The following is a 19,618-nucleotide window of genomic DNA, read 5'->3' on the forward strand; positions in this document are numbered from 1 at the left end:
CACGCACCAACGCACCAATAGAAATGTAGATATGTCATACGTATTTTTTTTTTCTAATAGATATGTCATACGTATTAATATCTAAAGATAGCAGCTACAACTATTCGAGTGCACCATCTTCTATATAAAAATGAATAATAATAATAATAAATTTATAAAAGGAAAGAAGACATTTTATATGCGATACATGCACCAACGCACCATTAGAAATGTAGATATCTCATACGTATTAATATCTAAAGATAGCAGCTACAGCTATTCGAGTGCACCATCTTCTATATAAAAATGAATAATAATAATAATAGAAGTAGCCATTATTGGAACTTCTTTTTTTTTTTTTTTTTTGAAATCGTTTCGCTTCTCCTTTATTAAACAGAAAGCTGATCAGCCAATGCATGTGGTTGAATACACGGGTGATAATCTTCCACCCACAAATGCTCTCCCTGTAAGGATAAGCCTAGCTTGGCAAGTCTGTGCGCCACCTCGTTTGCATTTCGGGAAATATGCTCAACCTTCCAGTCCAAAAAACCATCTAGATTCAGCTTCGCATCGTCCACTACTGAAACGTAGGATCCCACCAGCTCCCCTTATTTCTCAAATGTTGGATGACTTCAAGCGCATCTCCTTCCAGTATTATTTTTAGCCACCCCATCTTAATACCCAATTCCACTGCTTGCCACATACCTAGTGCCTCCGCTGAAGCAAGGTCTCGTATATAAGGTGTGTTTGCACAGAAAGTGGCCATCACCCTCCCATCGTGGTTCCTTGCTACCAGCCCCATGTCACTCCCCTTTGAGTCAAGAGATATGTCCCAATTTATCTTCACGTAACCATCAGGGGGTCTCTTCCATTGTTTGGCGTCCGTAGACGAGCAAGATGCTCTGCTTTCTTGCCTCTGTACAAATAACACGTTCTCTTGCTCAAATAAGTGCTCCTTCGCCTTCTGAATTACTGTTGTGGGTGATCTCAACTTCCCACCAAACACAATTGTATTCCTACGAAACCATATCTGCCGTGCTACAGACACAAAAAACAGCATCTCCTCCTCATCTAATTTCCCCAAGAGTTCCTCAAAAAGATGAAGAAAATCAACCTCAGTGCTTGAGAATTTCTGTAGCTTTCGATTGCACTCCAGCCAGACATCTTGAGCTGAGGGGCAACTCCAAAGAGCATGCCCTGAGGTCTCCTCCATCCTTTCGCATAAGGGACATAGAGGGTCAAGAGTTATATGTCTGTGGTAGAGATTTCCTTTTGTGGGTAATAGATTTTGGCATGCTTTCCAGATGAACATCTAGACAACCCGAGGCCCTTTCACTGCCCATATCTTGTTCCAGATCTCTCCACATGGACCCCTCGCCGAACTCGTACCCTTTTCCTATTCCCCCAGAGATTGTCCTAGGTGGTATGCACTGCGGACCAAGAAAGTCCCGTTCTTGGTTCCCGCCCAGACCATCCTATCTTATTGTCTACTTGGTTTGATAACCAAGCTACATATAGCCTCTGCCTCCTCCTTCATGAATAATTCTTCAATCAGTGGAATATTTCACTCTTGATTCTCTTCATCCATCAGCTGCTGGACTTTGGCATCCTGGGTTAAGATTCGAATAGGGGTCTGCACCATGTGTGTTGTTGGTGTTGGAAGCCATCGATCACCCCATACATGAATGGACTGACCATTTCCAACCTTCCATAATAAACTTGCTTGTAATAATTTCTTCGCATTCCATATACTCCGCCATGTAAAGGAGGGCTTGTTTCCTAGAGTTGATTCCAAAAAAGTGCCATTGGGAAAATACTTCTCCCGCAAAACTTGTGCAACAAGGGAGTTTTGATGTTGAACTAACCTCCAACTTTGTTTTGCGAGGAGTGCTTGATTAAAATTCTCTAAATCTCGATAACCCAAACCTCCTTGGGCCTTACTCATCCCCATTTTGTTCCAACTCATCCAAGCCACCCTAGATAGGTTATCTTTGTGCCCCCACCAAAATCTTAACATCATCAAATTGATTTGCTTACATAACAATTTTGGAAGTTTGAAAACACTTATCGTATACGTAGGTATCGCTTGGATGACAGACTTCAACAACACTTCTTTCCCGGCATGAGTGAGGAATTTCTCCTTCCATCCATTTAGCCAGTCCCATATACGCCCTTATATTTTCTGAAAAGAACGTAAACGAGACTTACCAGTAAGGGCTGGGAGACCCATGTAATTTTCATATCTTTGAGTCGAAATTACTTCTGCTAAAGACTATATGCGCCCGAACTTCCGTCTCGATATTTTGGCTAAAAAATATAGAGGTTTTCTCCATATTTAATCTCTGTCCATAGTTCTTTTCATACATCTCTAGAATCTCCTGCATTTTATTCCATTCGTCCAGGCTGGCTCTGCAAAATAGTAAGCTGTCATCTGCAAAAAAAAAAAAAAAAAAAGGTGACTAAGCCTCACACCTGCTCTTGAGATAGGCAACCCTGTAATATGTTTTTCCATTTCAGCTCGACAAAGCATATGGCTTAACCCCTCAGCAAATAAAATAAAAAAATATGGGGAAACAGGGCCCCCTTGGCGCAGTCCCCTAGAAGGAATAATGCGGCCATGAGCTTGACCATTTATCAACACTGAATACGACACCGTATGTACACAAGTCATGACTTTCTGAATCCATCCTGAGTCAAGCCCCATTTTAAGCATGATCCCCTCCAAGAAATCCCACTCCACTCTATCCTTGCTTATATTTAGCTTGAGTGCCATATATCCCTTTCGCCCCCTCATTCTTCCATTCATCGTGTGCAATGCTTCAAAAGCCACCAAAATGTTGTTGGTGATAAGCCTTCCTGGCACAAAAGCACTTTGATTGGGAGAAATAATATCAGGCATCACTTTTTGCAACCTATTAGCTATGACCTTTGCAATTATTTTATAAATTACATTACATAAACTAATGGGTCTGAATTCAGTTACAATAGATGGTTTCTTTTTTGGGGGGATCAGGGCTATGTAGGTTTGATTTATAACAAGATCAAAATTACCACCATTCAGAAAACCAAGCACAGCAAGACAAACCTCATGATTTACTATTTTCCAAGATTTTTGGAAAAAACATGCAGCATATCTGTTCGACCCCGGCGATTTCAGTGGAGCCATCCCCATCAAAGCTGTCTCCACTTCCTCTATTTTATATTCGCCCAATAGTAAGTTGTTCATAGTTTCCGTTACTTTAGGCCCCATTCCCTCCAAACATGCATCAGTCCCAAACATCCCGCCTGTGGAGAATAACGTTTGGAAATAATGGGCGAAGGCCTCGCTGACTTCATGCTTTGTCTTCCAAACACCCCCTGCCTCATCCTTGATTTGAGTAATTCTATTTGCTTTTCTTCTCTGATTGGCCCATTCATGGAAGTATGATGTGTTTCAGTCCCCATTTTGAAACCAAGCCTGTTTTGCCCTTTGTTTCTACTTTAGATCTTCCTGCTCTAGCATTAGAGCTATCTCTTTTTTGAGCATTTTGATCTCAGACTGATTCTGGGGTCTCTCATATTCTTGGAGCTTTTCTAACTAGGCCGTCTTTTTCTTCAAATTCCTCTCTGTAGAACCAAACTTCTTGCTCCATTGTAGTAATGCATTCCTACAATTTAATAAGTTGTTTGTTACAACGGCCATCCCATTCCCCTAATGGCTCCCCTTATTCCAAGCTCCCTATATAACCCCATGAAACTCCTCTTCCAACATCCATTTTGCTCTCAAACCTGAACCCTTTTGACCAGTGGTACCTCTCCTCTCTATATCCCCCAAATCTAATCAATAGCGATTTGTGACTTGAAGAACGCGCCGCCAACACTTGCACTTCCCTTTCTTGGAAAATTGAGCACCACTCATTATTAGCAAGAGCCTGATCTAGGTGCTCCTTTATGAAACCACCATCCTCCCCTGCGTTGGTCCAAGTGAATTTTGACCCCTTATACCCCAAATCGCTCAAAAAACATTCCTCCAAGGTGGTGCGGAATTGCTCCAATTTCCTCTCCCTTCATTCAACTCCTCCCCATTTCTCTCTCATATACACTATTTCTTTAAAGTCACCTACACTAAGCCATGGCCCCTGGGCTAGATTCTTGAGATGTTTTAACAAATTCCATGACTCATGTCGTCTTTCTACCTCCGGATTCCCATAGAAACCCATGAATGTCCAGTTCACTTCTTCCTCCAGTGACTTAACTATAGCATTAATATGGCGCCTTGAGAAATTTTGGATAGTCAAATCACAATCATCCTTCCATAATAGAGCTAGTCCTCCACTTCTACCGATAGAGTCCACTCCAAATAAACTTTCATATCCAAACTTTATTCGAGTCCATTCTATTTCCTTATGAGTCCGTCATGTTTCGATGAGAAACAAAACATTGGGCTTCTTCTCCTTAGCCAAAAGGCGTAGGTCTCGAACTGCCGTTGAGTTCCCAAGCCCCCGGCAATTCCAACTAATTAGAATCATGGCTGTTGGTAGGGCTGTTTCACAGCCTCCGCCAATCCCATGATTTTTGGGTCATGCCTCCCTACCCCTTCTCTCTCCTACATGTCCCCTTCTTGCGGATTCACGGAACATAGTAAATTTGCCGCTCCAAGACTCTCCCATGCTTTCTTCTTCCACACTCGTAGGCTATTTCCCGTTGGTGTTCCTTCCAAGGGCATTATACATTGTCCCATGTTCTCCAAGTCAGGAGAATTCTCCCTCTTTCTTTTGGACCCATATGCCTCATTTTGCTCTTTTGTCCGCGGCCCACAAGATACCTTCTTTTAAGGACCCAAATCAGCCATCTTACCCTTCTTTCCTCTTGGGCCCCTCTCAAAACCCACAACGTGAGAATTAGAAGATCCCTTGGAAGGGAATTCTGCCACCTTTATTATATTCCCTTTTAGTTGACCCTTTTGCAAATCTGGAGCTCCAGTGACTTCTCCCATCTGCCCTTTCCCTTTTTCAAAAATGCTAGCTGTAGTGTTGCGCCGTGATCCCCGCTTGGTATCTTCCCCATAAATTTTGCGCCCATTATACCCCTCATGATGGGGATTCTTCTCAATCGGGAAAAAAGTAAAAACAGATCCACTTCTTGCCATATTTGGAGGACTGAGACTTTTTCTTTTCTTTTCCGCTTGGTTCTGGTTACCATCCGGTGAATGAACCGCCGCTTTCGAGTGTTCCCCAGCCATCATCTCTGGTTTAATATATCCGCCTCCTCCTTTCCTTCTCGTTTCTTCCGCGCTGAGCCGCACTTCCCATCCTTTCTCTCCGTCCGCCACATTCGTCCTCCTGTTTAAATTTTCAGGACATCCCCTAGGCCCATGGAGAATTCGGCCACACTGGAAACAAAACTGCGAGAGTTGTTCATACTTGAAAATGACCCACACAAATTTTCCTCCCAGTGTCAAAGTACGTCCGCATTCGAGGGGTTTTGTAAGATCAATCAAGACCCGGAGCCTTAGGCTTTTTCCCCAACCTACACCGTCTCCTGTGTTAGTTCTTGTGTTGGCTTAATTCAGTTCCAAAATGCAGATGCTACTGTTCACGGGCTCAAACACTGATATAGAATGCTCAGAATCCAATCTCTACCGTTCATAATGTAGATTCATGTATTATGAACGTCCCTGCAAAATTTCAGCTCAATCGGACCACAAACGCCCATCGATCGGAGCTATTGATCAAGACTGGACAGGCAGGGTCCGGACCGCAATTCCCCAGGTCCGGACCTCATTTCCAGAAACTAAAATCTTGCTCCGCAAAGCCGTGTCCGGACCGCCCATTAACATGTCCGGACACCCCATAAGTTGTAGGCCCAAAAACGTGATTTTAAGTGGGTTAGGTCTAGGGTTTTGTCGGGGGTATATATACATCATTATAGAAAAAGAGAAGCACGAATTTTCACCCCCAGAGAGTTCGTCGGAGGCTGTGCTAAGAGAGATCATATGTGGTGAGCGTTAAATTGAATCCCTTAGAGTTTTAGTTATTCCTTTGATAAATCTACGATTGAGAAGTCTATTGGAAGGGTCCGGTAAAGGAGAATCACGTTGAAGAAGATTGTGAGCAAGGAGATGAGTTGTAGGCTTGTCGATCTTACAGAGACAAGGTCTTGCAAAGGGTTGTAAGTGTTCCTAGTGTCTGTAATCTCTGAATAATCTTTTGATAGTGATTTCCTGGGTTTGGCTGCCCCGGAGAAGTTTTACTTTTAGATCGGTTTCTAAAAGGTTTTCTCTTCGTAACCAAAATATATGTGTCTGCCTCTTTATTGCTTTATATATTTTGGGTGATTGAATTGTTTATTGCTTCATAATATTAATTCCGCATAAATTGTGATAAACAAGTTTTTGGAGTCAGCATAGCGTTTTTCATCCTGAATGAAATCCATTCAGGAGGGAGGGACACAGCCATTAAACTTATTGAGAATCAGTATCTGCCGATCAAAAGACCAGGGTCGTCCCACCATCACTTTCTTTGATCTCCACATTTGTGAATTCAAAAATCCACATATTCTCTTGAAGCTCCTTGAAAGTGGCACACCCCTCTGCACGCCAGATCCGCAATAGAACTATTTTGAAAGCTTCTTTATTAATCTTCTTTTCCACCCATATTCTGCCTATCAGACAATTCTCCCCTCTAGCACGTACCTCTATTACATCCTCTTCTGTGATATCAATTCCCACCTATTCCCCTTCAGTATTCAAAAAACCTTCTGCCATGTTCCTTCCCTTTTCGCCTTCAGATTACCTCTACCAGAATTTCCAAACGCTATCACTCCACTCCCGCTGAACGATTGGAGACCAAACCTCCCCACTAGCAATTAAATCAAAGAGTTCCGTTAAGAAACCCTAATTGATTCCTAGCAAGAAGACTCATAGTTTCGTTCTTCAAGATATTATTTATCCGGTTGTATCGTAACGAGAATCATGATTCATCATGAATTGCCATGATTGGAACTATTATTATCAATAATGTTTCAGGATTGATATTGTAGGTAAGCCAAACAAAGAATTCCGATATAAAATATTTTTTAGGGTTAAATGCAATTTTGGTATATGTGGTTAGGCCCAAAATCAAACAGACTCATCGGTTTCAAAAAGTGTCCCAAGTGATACCTGTGAATATTGAAAAGACACACTTAGTACTTCTGTCCATGATATGTCTAAATATTTAAGGAATCTCTTTGTCAGCACTTGTAAGACGGTGACACATGTCCCTAATGCCACCTATTGGTGTCAAATCAAAATATAACATGACGTGGCATTATATCATAGGTGGTACATATGCTTTTGATGCCACATATGCCGACAGTATAATAAAAAAAAAATAGAAAAGAATAATAATAACCCTAATTAACAAACTTTTTAGAAAATAATAATAATCTAGAGGGTTGAGGTGCCTAGCCATCCGATTTTGGCCATAGGGGGTGGCCAACCACCCCCATTTTTGCTAAGGGGTGGCTCATGCCACCTCAAAATGGCTAGCTAGGGGGTGGCCGAACCACCCCCGAGAGCCTTGGCGATGGCTCAGCAACCCCCATTTGGCCCCAGCCACCCCATATATGGCCCTTGCTTTAAGCATATGTGGTAAAAATAATGAAAAAATAACCCCAATTTTTTCCATTAGGATTTTCACTAGTTCGAATTCCCCCTCCCCCCTCTTGTGTGGACATGTCCAAAAAAAAAAAAAAAAATAGACAAGTTAGTTGACTTATTTGCTTGTTGGTGACTGGTGATAGTAGTTAGACTGTGAAGATGGTGCCTTCGGAAGGAAATGCATTATAGAAGTTTCGAGGACCGCCAGAGGATATTGATGGAACTTAAGTCATTTTTCTTTAATACTCTTTGTATTTGAATAGCTGCGTTTCTAACTCCTTTGATGCTTAGTTTTCATGATTTTTTTGTTCTTTTTTCTCCTTTTAACTAAGTGTTTCTCTTGTATATTTTTTGTGTACCTAGGTACTGCTTTTCACCTTTAATGGCATTTCAATTACTTATAAAAAAAGAAAGGTTGGGGGGTGGGGGGTGGGGGGAGTTTTTTAAGAAATATACACTAGTACGACGATATGGTTGATAGATGATGTAGCTAGAGGAAAGCACTGCAATAAGATGCAAGGAGAATAAAGAGATACAATGACAGTGCAAATCGATAAACAAATGATTAACGGTTGCAAAGGAAAAGCATCACTTCTCCAATGAATTTCCCCTATCCTACACTTTCAATTGTGTCTTTCTATTTCTTTATTCTTCAGAACCCGTTAACATTGAGAAAAAATTTGATTCCTGTTTCTTTTCTAAACAAAGAGCCAGACTTTGGGGATCCAAAGAAAATGGTGTAAAAAGAGAGGTAGATAATTAAAATTTATCCTAAACTATATCCAGCTTTAAGAGTAAGCGGATCTAAGGAGGCCAGAGTCTCGTTAAGAGTGGTATTATATGAGTCGTCAATGCATACTAAAGTTTGAGGTCACAGTTTGGGATTTGTGGTTTACAGCTTCTCACTTTTTTATGGATCAGATGCCATTCTCGTTTTAGGGCGTTTGGCAATCAAGAACAATCTTCTTCTGTCAATCAGTGATGTTCTGTTTCTCTTTGTTTTTTTGGATGAACACTTATCTTTCTTTATTTGTTTTTACCAAACTAATTTCTCCTTCTTTTGTGCTTTCATCATTCATTGTTGCTCTTGACTAGACCATAAAGTTGATTCCATTTGGTTTACTTCTACTTTTTCCATGAACATTTTATTTTTAAAACTTATATGTTTCATTTCCAACTTTTTATGATTGAAAATTATTTAGTGTTTGATCCAACTCTTGTGTTTTAATTTTCAGTCAACAAAGAGTGTTGGCACTGCAAGTGTTTGAGTTGCATAGACTGATTAAGGTAAGCTGGTCATTGCCTGTTCAAATTGCTAAGCCATTTCTTCTTCGATTAGATGCGGTCGTATTTTTCCGGTTCTTCAATTCACTGTGGAAAAGGAGTTATATTACTCCTTCCAAATGAAACAGGTACAAAGAATGATGGCTGGGTCACCGTAACTGTTGCTTGAAGATAACCTTTATTTGGGCAAGCGTTCAACAAAAGTATCTCCTCCAGTTAACAAGTTGGTGTCACAATTAAATGCGCCTGAAAAAAATAAAATAAAATAAAATAAAATGTAGACAGACTCAATTATTGAGCATAATAATGGAGTTAATTAACGTGTGGCTTTTTGAAGGAAAATGATCCTCTCCATTTCAAAATCCCTCCATTTCCTCCATTTAGTGCATTTTGTCCAAAAGTTTTAATGATGGTAGTGCATTAAATGCAATACCCTTCAAAATACACTAAATGAAAAAAATTGAGAAATTTTGAAATTGAGAGGATCCTTTTCTGTGGCTTGCTGGGACATGAATTGACGCCACAAATGCAGTATCCTTTGTGGGATTTAACATATCCGAGATTTGATAAAACGATTTTTTTTTTTTTTTTAACAAGTCCAAACAAAGAAAACGGGAAGGAGGAATTCGGACTAGTGACCTCTATATCAAGAAGATTAAATTACCCCTTTCAACTCAAAACCATTAATTTATAAAAGGAAATAAGGCATCTTATATGTGATGCACGCACCAATGCACCATTAGAAATGTAGATATCTCATACTTATTAATATCTAATTAAAGATAGCAGCTACAGCTATTCGAGTGCACCATCTTCTATATAAAAATGAATAATAATAAAAATAAAAATAAAAGTAGCCATTATTGGAACTATTATTATCAATAATGTTTCAGGATCAATATTGTAGGTAAACCAAACAAATAATTTCGGTATAAAATATTTTTTAGGGTTAAATGCAATTTTGGTACCTGTGGTTAGGCCCAAAATCAAATAGACCTATCAGTTTCAAAAAGTGTCCCAAGTGACACCTGTGAATATTGAAAAGGTACACTTAGTACTTTCATCCATGATATGTCTAAATATTTAATGAATCTCCATGTCAGCACCTGTAAGATGGTGACATGTGTCCCTAATGCCACATATTAGTGTCAAATCAAAAGACTAGATGATGTGGCATTATATCATAGGTGGTACATATGCTTTTAATGCCACATATACCGACAATATAATAAAAAAAAAAGAAAAGAATAATAATAAACACAATTAACAAACTTTAAAAAAAATAATAATAATCTAGAGGGTTGAGGTGGCTGGCCACCTGATTTTGGCCATAGGCGGTGGCCGGCCACCCCCATTTTTCCTAGGGGGTGGCTAACCACCCTCAATGGCCAACTAGGGAGTTGCTGAACTACCCCCATGGCCTATAGGGGTGGTTCGGCCACCTCTAACTTGCAAAATGGGGGTGGCCGAACCACCCCCAATAGCCTTGAGCCACCCCATGACCCTTGTTTTAAGCATATGTGATAAAAATAATGAAAAAATAATCCCAATTTTTTTCATTATTATTATTTTTTAAAAAGCATATGTGGTATCCAACGCATAGGTACCACCTATAATATAATGCCACGTTAGCCAATCTATTGATTTGGCTTTAATATGTGGCATCCAGGACAGGTACCACCATTTTAAGTGTGCAGAGGTGTAGTTCTGTTAAATTTTTGGACGGATCACGGACGAAAATGCTAAGTGTGTCTTTTTAATATTCACAGGTACTACTTGGAACATTTTTTGAAATCAAGAGGTTTGTTTGATTTTGGGCCTAATCACATGTACTAAAATTGCATTTAACCCTATTTTTCAATACAATATCTTTTGAGCCGAAAAGTTTTATGGTGAAAACTATTTGATTTTCCAGTGTTTGGTTATTGTTCATAATTTTACCGTTTGTGGGGTTCGGTGCCGGCGGGAGAGCCTGTGAGGAAATGGTGTGCGCCTTATGGGGATGTACTGTGACTTGGGTGTTCGCCAAGTGGGGGTATTTAAACCATCTTACAAAAATATTTTACGTTGTACTATTTTTTCAAGCACAACTAAACATAAAAGAAATTACTGAAAATGTTGTACGGTTTAAAAAATTGAGCCATAGTTAATTTGTTTGAGAGGTAAACATTTTGAACTCCAAATAATGATGTGACATTGATATATAACGAGATCATTCTTGTAATAATCAACCAAGTACATGTGCTTTATAGAAACTAATAATTAACAATCTAAAGAGATTGAGAAAAGAAATGAAAGACAACTATGACATATGGACTTGGCTTATCTACCGTAGCTTGGTCTAGGGCCGGGATTTCTTCTAGGCTTAAAAAAAAAAAGAAAAAAAACAGTAAAACTAATGCAGAAAATTTAGGGAAATTGAAAACGGGCTGTTGTGATGGGTTGGCGCTATGAAGCTTACTAGTACCTCTAGCTATGATTCTATGAAGACTCTCACTAGGATTCAAGAGGCAGAGTTGCTCTGTTCTTTTTCTTGTTGGAGGCCCAGCGGAAGTGACATGCATTTGTCGAAGGAGGAAGAGGAAAATCTGGAGGCAAATCGGCGGATATGAGGAAGAGGAAAAGCTGGAGGCAAGGATAACAGAGTAGTACTTCGATCAAACTGCTCCCACGTGATACATGATGTCGGCGAAGGAAGAGATGGAATTTTTTGACGGTTTTCTTTTTCTTTTTTTCTTTTTTTCATTCACGTGAACCTTCTAAGGGTTAAAAAACCGTAGTTTGACCTACCACAAGTAAGCCCAGTCCATGACATATGTTAGTTCTTGTGTTGGCTTAATTCAGTTCCAAAATGCAGAGGCTACTGTTCATAGGCTCAAACACTGATATATAGTGCTTAGAATCCAATCTCCACCGTTCATAATGTAGCTTCATGTGTTATGAACGTCCCTGCAAAATTTCAGCTCAATCGAACCACAAACGCCCATCGATCGGAGCTGTTGATCAAGACTGGACAGAATTTTCAGAATGCCTGTCCGGACCTCCAGAAGCAGGGTCCGGACCTAATTTCCAGCAAGTCCGTTTTATATGGCCTGTCCGGACACAAGACTTGGATGTCCGGACACCACGTGGTTACACATATGTAACCCTAGCTATGTCCGGACACCCACTTATTCCTGTCCGGACACGACTGTTGAATAGTGTTTTATTTTCTATTTAAGCAAACTGTTTTGCCTATTATATGTACGTATTTTGGGGAACAAAAACAGAGAGCTTAGATAGAGATATTGTTCTAGTTTATGTGAGTAAAGATTAAATACGTGAAGCCAATCGGAGTTCCGGTGAAAGGAAATATTATAGAAGAATTGTGCTAGATGTTCTGGAAAGGGCTACTGCGGTAGAAGTCAAGTGGGTCGCTTGTCGTGTACAAGGAAGAGTAAATTGCAAATGTTTTGTAATTCTTCTTGTATTCCTTACTCTCCTTATAGTGGATTGATTTCTTGGGTTTGGCTGCCCCGGAGAGGTTTTACATTTAGAGAGTTCTCTAAATGGTTCCTCTTCGTAACCAAATATCTGTGTTATTGTTTTTCATTACATATCTGTATTTGGTTGATTATTAATTGTTAGGTTAGATCTTATTCCGCTTAATATTTGTGAATCACCTAGACATTTGAATAGGTGTCGTTTGGAGTCGTTTTTAGAATTTTCAATTGGTATCAGAGCGGGTTCACTCTGTCAAAGGATTAAATTCCTGAGTGTGATCCTATATACTTTCTAGATGTCTCAAACTCTTAATTGTTTTGAAACTATTATGTCTTCTGATAAACAGTATTATTCTGATTATGATTCTGATAATGAAATTGATCTTCAGGAGATTTATAATTTGTTGTTTGTGAAATTCTCTGAGCTACAAGTTATTAATTCCAAGAATCTAAAGAAACTCAGAGAGGCTAAACATGATAAAGATGAGATAATTGGTAAATTGAGTGATTCTCTTGATTTGTGTAAAACATTGAAATCTGAAAATCATGATCTTGCTAATAAAGTTGAGTCATTAGAGAATGAATTAAAGGAGTCCAAAACTCTATTGGAAAAATTCTCTAATAATAATCTTGACAAAATTTTGCATACCCAAAAATCTACTTGTGATAAACCTAGAATTGATTTTGACAAGATTATTGCTCATTCCTCTAACCTTGCTTCTTCTTCCAAGAAAGTTTTTGTTGAAACAGAAAACTTGGAAGAGCCATTGGATAAAGATAAGCTAGTTGCTGTTCACTCCTCAAGAAGAAGAAGAAAAGAAGTGTTAAAGAAAAAGAAGAAAACAGCTACTGCGACCTCAAGAGGTAAGAAGGGTAAGAAAGGTAAGTACTCTCATGTTGAGTACTTTTTACCTAGAAGCAACTCCAACTTTGTTTACCTTGCAAGGAACCAACCTTCTCAAAGGTTCATTCCTACATGTCATCATTGTGGTAAGATTGGGCATATTCGCCCTAATTGTTTTCAGTTAAATAATCATGAGTCAAAAAGAAATTATTTTTGTTATAGGAATAATCATGAGGAATTATTCAACATGTTAAGGGGTGTTATCACCCAGTTAAATGATTTGGATAAGAGTCGCACATTTGTCCCTAATATGAAGAAAGTTTGGATTAAGAAGGTTGATACCATTCACCCATTGAGGGAGAGTGGTAGTGATCTCACCTAAATTTAGGTGAGTAAATAACATGTCTAGGAATTGTTGTTTTGCTTATTTTTGAAAATCCTAGAGCATGTTGTTTTTCTTTGCTTTGCATTTTTTTTGTTTTTCGCTTTCTAGTTTATGCATTGCAATTTTTTTGTTGTTACACTTTTTGTGTGAAGAGTGTATACGTGTTTGTTTGGAGATTCTTGTTATGAGGCATATTCATAAAGGACTTTTCAAGAAATTCATATGTTATGATCTTTGAAAGGCTTATACATGAGATGTTGTGTGCGGACCACCAAGATTTTTGTCTACTTGCTAATCAAGTGTTCATGAATATGTAATGTCTTGTGAAGACCTAGAAGTAGTTATTAAACCAAATCATTATTTTGTAGTGGGACCTATAAGATCTGATGAAAGTTTAATGCTAAAGGACATTCATGTATTGTCTGTTGTAATCTCAATTCAAGCATGTTGTTTTTTTCTTTATGCATTGCATTTTTGTTTGTTTTGCATTTGTTTTCGTTCATGTGCATTTCTTTTGTGAAAATTTTCAAAAAGACAAAAATATGTTACTTTGATTGTTTTCTTTTCTTTCTTTTGTCTTATGTACCTAGATAGTCTATTAATTTCTCATGTTGCCTTTTATGGATTTAATTCATTGCGTCTTGGAATGTTTTTAATATACATGAGATGAAAATTTGTGTCAATGGACTTGTGTTTGTGATTACCTAAAGCCTGAGCTTATGTGGTACATTTTGCCTATGCTTTATCTCTTGTGCACATTTAAGCTTAAATTGAGGTTTTGTTTCACTTTATTTGGGAGGTCTGTTAATTAGGTAACCATATGAGGTGTTTGACTAGTCATATTTTTCAAATTGACCATATACTAGTTGAACCTAGGGCTTAAAAATTCTTGCTTTCTCTTTTGTGATAAGCGCCAAAAGTTTAAGGACACTTTCTCAAAGAGAAAAATAAACAAGATAGTGAAACAAATAAAATCAAAAGATCATATTCTAAAAGAAATTTATTTCACTATGTCAAACTTGTGCAAAATGTATTACAAAGAGAAATGTATAGGATGAGAGTGGCTAGGCTCTAGTATGATAAGGTTTGACTTTTGATTTGATATACTTGTCAAAACCTCATGGTGGTGAAACTTTTTTCCTCATTTTGTCAGTTGAAAATTTTTTTCTTTGGATAGCTTACACACACACTACACAAGCATGGGTTGAATGGAATATTTTTCTTTGCTTGGGTTAAGCAATATGAGTTTCTTGCAATTTCTAGTCTCATGTATATTTTGCATATTTGAAGCATGTTTGGGATATTCATTGTGAAATACATGAGTCATTGATGTGTGTATCATGTGTGTTCATTTGACTTTTGAGAGGGAGAAACATGTTTTGCTTTTTTAGCTTCTTGTTGATTATTGAGTCATATGTTGAGGGAGAGTTTTTGGTGATGTGTGTTCATGATCATGCATTCTACGTTATTTTTTTCCTGTTCCACATATGCCTTGATGTATTTTGTGAAGTGTTTCAAGAAATATGAAGGCTTTTTGTCATTCGATGACAAAAAGGAGGAGTAAATATAGGGAGATGATGGGATTGGCTTGACATTTTGGTTTTGTCACTGAATTGCCAAAGAGAGAGTTTGTTAGTTCTTGTGTTGGCTTAATTCAGTTCCAAAATGCAGAGGCTACTGTTCATAGGCTCAAACACTGATATAGAATGCTCAGAATCCAATCTCTACCATTCATAATGTAGATTCATGTGTCATGAACGTCCCTGCAAAATTTCAGCTCAGTCGAACCACAAACGTCCATCGATCGTAGCTATTGATCAAAACTGGACAGCATTTCCAGAATGCCTGTCCGGACAGCCAAAAGCTGGGTCCAGACCCAAGTTCCAGAAACCTGCAATTGAGAGTCAGGTCCAGACCGTCAGAAGCTGGGTCCGGACCCAATTTCCAGCAAGTCCATTTTATATGGCCTGTCCGAACACAAGACTTGGATGTTTGGACACCACATGGTTACGCATATGTAACCCTAGCTGTGCACGGACACCCACTTATTCCTATCCGGACACGACTGCTGAATGGTGTTTTATTTTCTATTTAAGCAAACTGCTTTGCCTATTATACGTACGTATTTTTGGGAACAAAAACAGAGAGCTTAGAGAGAGATATTGTTCTAGTTTATGTGAGTAAAGATTAAATACGTGAAGCCAATCGGAGTTCCGGTGAAATGAAATCTTATAGAAGAATTGTACTAGATGTTTTGGAAATGGCTACTGCGGTAGAAGTCAAGTGGGTCGCTTGTCGTGTACAAGGAAGAGTAAATTGCAAAGATTTTGTAATTCTTCTTGTATTCCTTATTCTTCTTATAGTGGATTGATTTCCTGGGTTTGTGCCCCGGAGAAGTTTTATATTTAGAGAGTTTTCTAAATTGTTTTCTCTTCGTAACCAAATATTTGTGTTCTTGTTTTTCATTACATATCTGTATTTGGTTGATTATTAATTGTTAGGTTAGATCTTATTCCGCTTAATATTTGTGAATCACCTAGACATTTGAATAGATGTCGTTTGGAGTCATTTTTTGAATTTTCAACATATACCCACACGTAAAAATTTTATAGGTTACATCTTTCTTTATATTTTATTTCAATATAAGACTTTCAAATACAAATATATTCCTTAAATTATATAGGGTTAACAAATATAATCTAAATCTCTTAATTTAAAAAATACAAATCAACATTTATTACAAATCTTTTATATCCTTAACATCCTTCCATGGCTACAACAACTATCCTCTTTTTCTAATCTACTTCTCTTAATAAATCTCAGCTACCCTTCAGTTGTTTTAGAAGAAAATAGGTTATTCTTATATACATGTGATGTACATGATCTATGAAACAAAAAATAGCAGCAAAATTAAGATAGAAATGAGATCGAAGAAGATAAAATAAAAATTATTCTAAATAAAGATCAAGAACTTTCTTCATAGAGTTTTCCACACCATAAAAACAGATTACAAATACTAATTTGAAGACATAATGAGCAATAAAACCACATGCTCTCCACTTATTTAATACAGACACGTACGATAAGAACTCCAGTAGAGAGATCTGCTCCCAAAACATTAATACACAAGCAAAAGTACACAGAGTTTGCTTTTTATGATTACATAATTAATAGGTGTAGATCAGGACACATCCCTTTTATCATGCCTTCACAAGATGTGCATCAACATCCTTAGCGATGTTAAGCATCATGGTGAAGTACTTGTTTGGTGCAGGAACATCAGCTCTCAGTTTCTCATATTCAATACTCAATGTCGCCAAGCTGCCACCAGCCTTGGGAGTAACCTTAAAGATGGGCTTAAAGGTCTTGTAACTCTTCATCACATCTCCTTCAACACCAACAAGAGTTACTGTCTTGCTTGCATCATCAAACTCAACCTTCTCTTTGAAAACCTCGGCATTCCCCTCTATATATGGTTTTCACAAGGAAACAATTATATATATAAAGACATTAAATTCAGTTTCACAAGAATATATATATATATATATATATATATATATGAACATCTAATAATAGCTGTTAAAAATATAATGCTATTATGCTTTTAGTTTTCTTTAAGAGTAATGGTATTTGATAGACTATTATCCAACTACTATACAACTTATCAAATCACATGACAATGAAAATCAACCTCCTAAATCCTAATCAACAAGGATTTATAGTTGATTTTCACTATCACGTCATCTCAATCGTTAGCACTCTCTTGTACCATAGTTCAATGTTAAAACCATTTAATGTACTTGATCTGACAAAAATAAAAATTAAAAAATAAAAAGAACTGGGAATGCAGTGTAGTCCAAGTTAGTAGGGTGGTGTGATTGGCTTACCCACGGTGTATTTCCAGAGCTTGACAGAGCCATGTGTCTCCCAATCACCTTCATGCACCTCAACTGCCTGTATATGGTCAGGAGTGGCATTGGGAACTTGGTGAGCTTGTTTCTTAAAGATTTCGTAAAACTTCTGAGGATCTGCCTTAATCTCTATTTCAGTTTCCAACTTACCCTTTAGAGAGGCCATATTTTCCAAGCTAGTGAAAGTTATACCCAGAAACGAAGTAGCTTATAATCAACTGAAAGCTAAGCACAGATTAATGAAGATGATTTGGCTTCCCCAATAGCTAGTTTATATATAGAAGTGTGTAGCAGGCAAATTACGTGATTATTTTGGATCAAGTTATCAAGCACGTGTTTTGCATTTTCTTTTTCAAATCTAGGGATGGTAATGAAGAGATAACTTCTATTTGGATAATAATTAATTAGAAAGGTGGGATATGAGTCATTTCACATCAATTGATGTGACATATTGTTTTACATGCATGTCACACCATATTGTATATTAATATACATGCATATTTCATCATGATAATAATTAAGCTCTCTGAATTTTATTATATTTATATATTTCAATAATATGTTGTACTGAAATTTAAATAATTTAAATGACAAAGGAATTTCGAAAAAAAATAAGTTTTGAAAGAAAATGGGTTATTGAAATGAAAAGTATGATCTTTCTTAAATGAAGAAAAATAAAAATAAAACTAAACTGAGAAAATGTTTTGACATAACCCAAGAAGTTGAGTACTATGGGATATCACTCAACAACTGAGAGGTCAAATAGAAAATACTCTTGACAAATCCATTGATTAAGTAGAGGTAATGCACTTAACAAATCCAACGCTTAAGTATGGGCAATATACTTAACAAGCAACTTGGATTAATCAGATGCAAAGATATAGTTGTGTACTATATATTTCTCCTATAAAGGTCACAGAAGCCATTATCCCTATCCAATAAAGATATAAATCTACTATAATTCTTCTAAACAACACCAAGAAGAACTTCAAGAGGAGTGAAGATTTAAATCTAGATCTTCCCTTATCCCCTTTCACGGTAGCAGTGCTCGGTGTCTTTTCTGTATGCTCTAATGGTCTCCGTTTCTGACGGATTGCTTTAAATCTAGTTTATAAATCTAGATTTAGATCTAATCTCTTCAACTTTAGATCTGATCGTCATCTTCAGCCAATACGTGTCTTCCGAATGAATGTTTACAATGCCGTGCTCCTCCGTTGCTACTTGTGGGGTTTTTGTTTTTTGTTTTTTATTTTGTTTGTCTTGACCTTCGGGTTGAGGATGAATTTGTTGTCCTACCCTTTGGGTTGAGGATGGAATAGATCGGTGTGGGAGCTAAACTCTTACGGCCAGATTTTTAGTTTCTAGTTATTTTTTATTTTTGTTTTGTAATTGGGCTGTCCATGTCCTAGATCTAATCTGCACAAAGTATATATGTTCCTTAAATATAATTTTACATAAATTAACAAAAGCTGAAAGTCATTTTTATAACTTTGTAACATTCATAACTCTAAACTATGATATTTCATAGCTTCTGACTTTGTAACAAAAAGTTCAGTCCAGTCCCTGACAAGTTCAAAATCTTAAATTGGGATCCTCACCTCTATCTCTATTGGTTTGAAGTCGATTTCATTCGGATTTGATCGATACTAAAATTAAAAGAAATAATATTTTAGTAAAAAAAAAAATTCATTTTAGCAATGATTGGCAATATGCCCGTTTCTTTTTAGCCAAATCATTTGTCTTTTACTTTGAAAGTCATCACCAAATCTTGCACCCATGTCTAGAGTGAAAAAAAAAAAAATCAAATTTAATAATGAAGATATAAACAAGCATGACCAAAATGTTAATGAAAACGATGCCCCGCTACAGTAATATGGAATTTTATGATTTATGTTGAGGATAATGTCTGGCTATGTCCAAATTTAGAGATAACAACTCTCATTTCCTTTACATTATCGAAACACACGAAATCAAGAACAAGTTTTATGTTGATGTTTATGGAAAGAAGAGAAGAACTGTCTGGTTTGTTTTGAGCATGTTAAGTAATCGCTGCGGCAGCAACACAACCTAGAATTATTTGTGCTGAAGGAAAATGATCAAATCGAAATCTGT

At 37.4% G+C, this 19,618-nt stretch overlaps 2 protein-coding genes across 2 annotated transcripts; both read right to left on the reverse strand.

Moving 5' to 3' along the window:
- Positions 1-556: 556 nt before the first annotated feature.
- On the reverse strand, positions 557-1,192 carry LOC148586427 (uncharacterized). Its single transcript, XM_088515631.1, has one exon. It carries the CDS (start codon positions 1,190-1,192, stop codon positions 557-559), a length of 636 nt encoding a protein of 211 aa, XP_088371757.1.
- A 15,357-nt stretch (positions 1,193-16,549) lies between these two features.
- On the reverse strand, positions 16,550-17,730 carry LOC132179795 (MLP-like protein 43). Its single transcript, XM_059592574.2, has 2 exons — positions 17,483-17,730; positions 16,550-17,061 (listed from the first exon to the last, which is right to left on the reverse strand). The coding sequence occupies exons 1-2, from the start codon at positions 17,670-17,672 to the stop codon at positions 16,796-16,798; spliced, it is 456 nt and encodes a 151-aa protein (XP_059448557.1). The 5' UTR covers positions 17,673-17,730; the 3' UTR covers positions 16,550-16,795.
- Positions 17,731-19,618: the final 1,888 nt, after the last annotated feature.

This window comes from Corylus avellana, chromosome 4 (genome assembly GCF_965113065.1).
Source record: "Corylus avellana chromosome 4, dhCorAvel1.hap1.2, whole genome shotgun sequence".
NCBI lineage: Eukaryota > Viridiplantae > Streptophyta > Magnoliopsida > Fagales > Betulaceae > Corylus > Corylus avellana.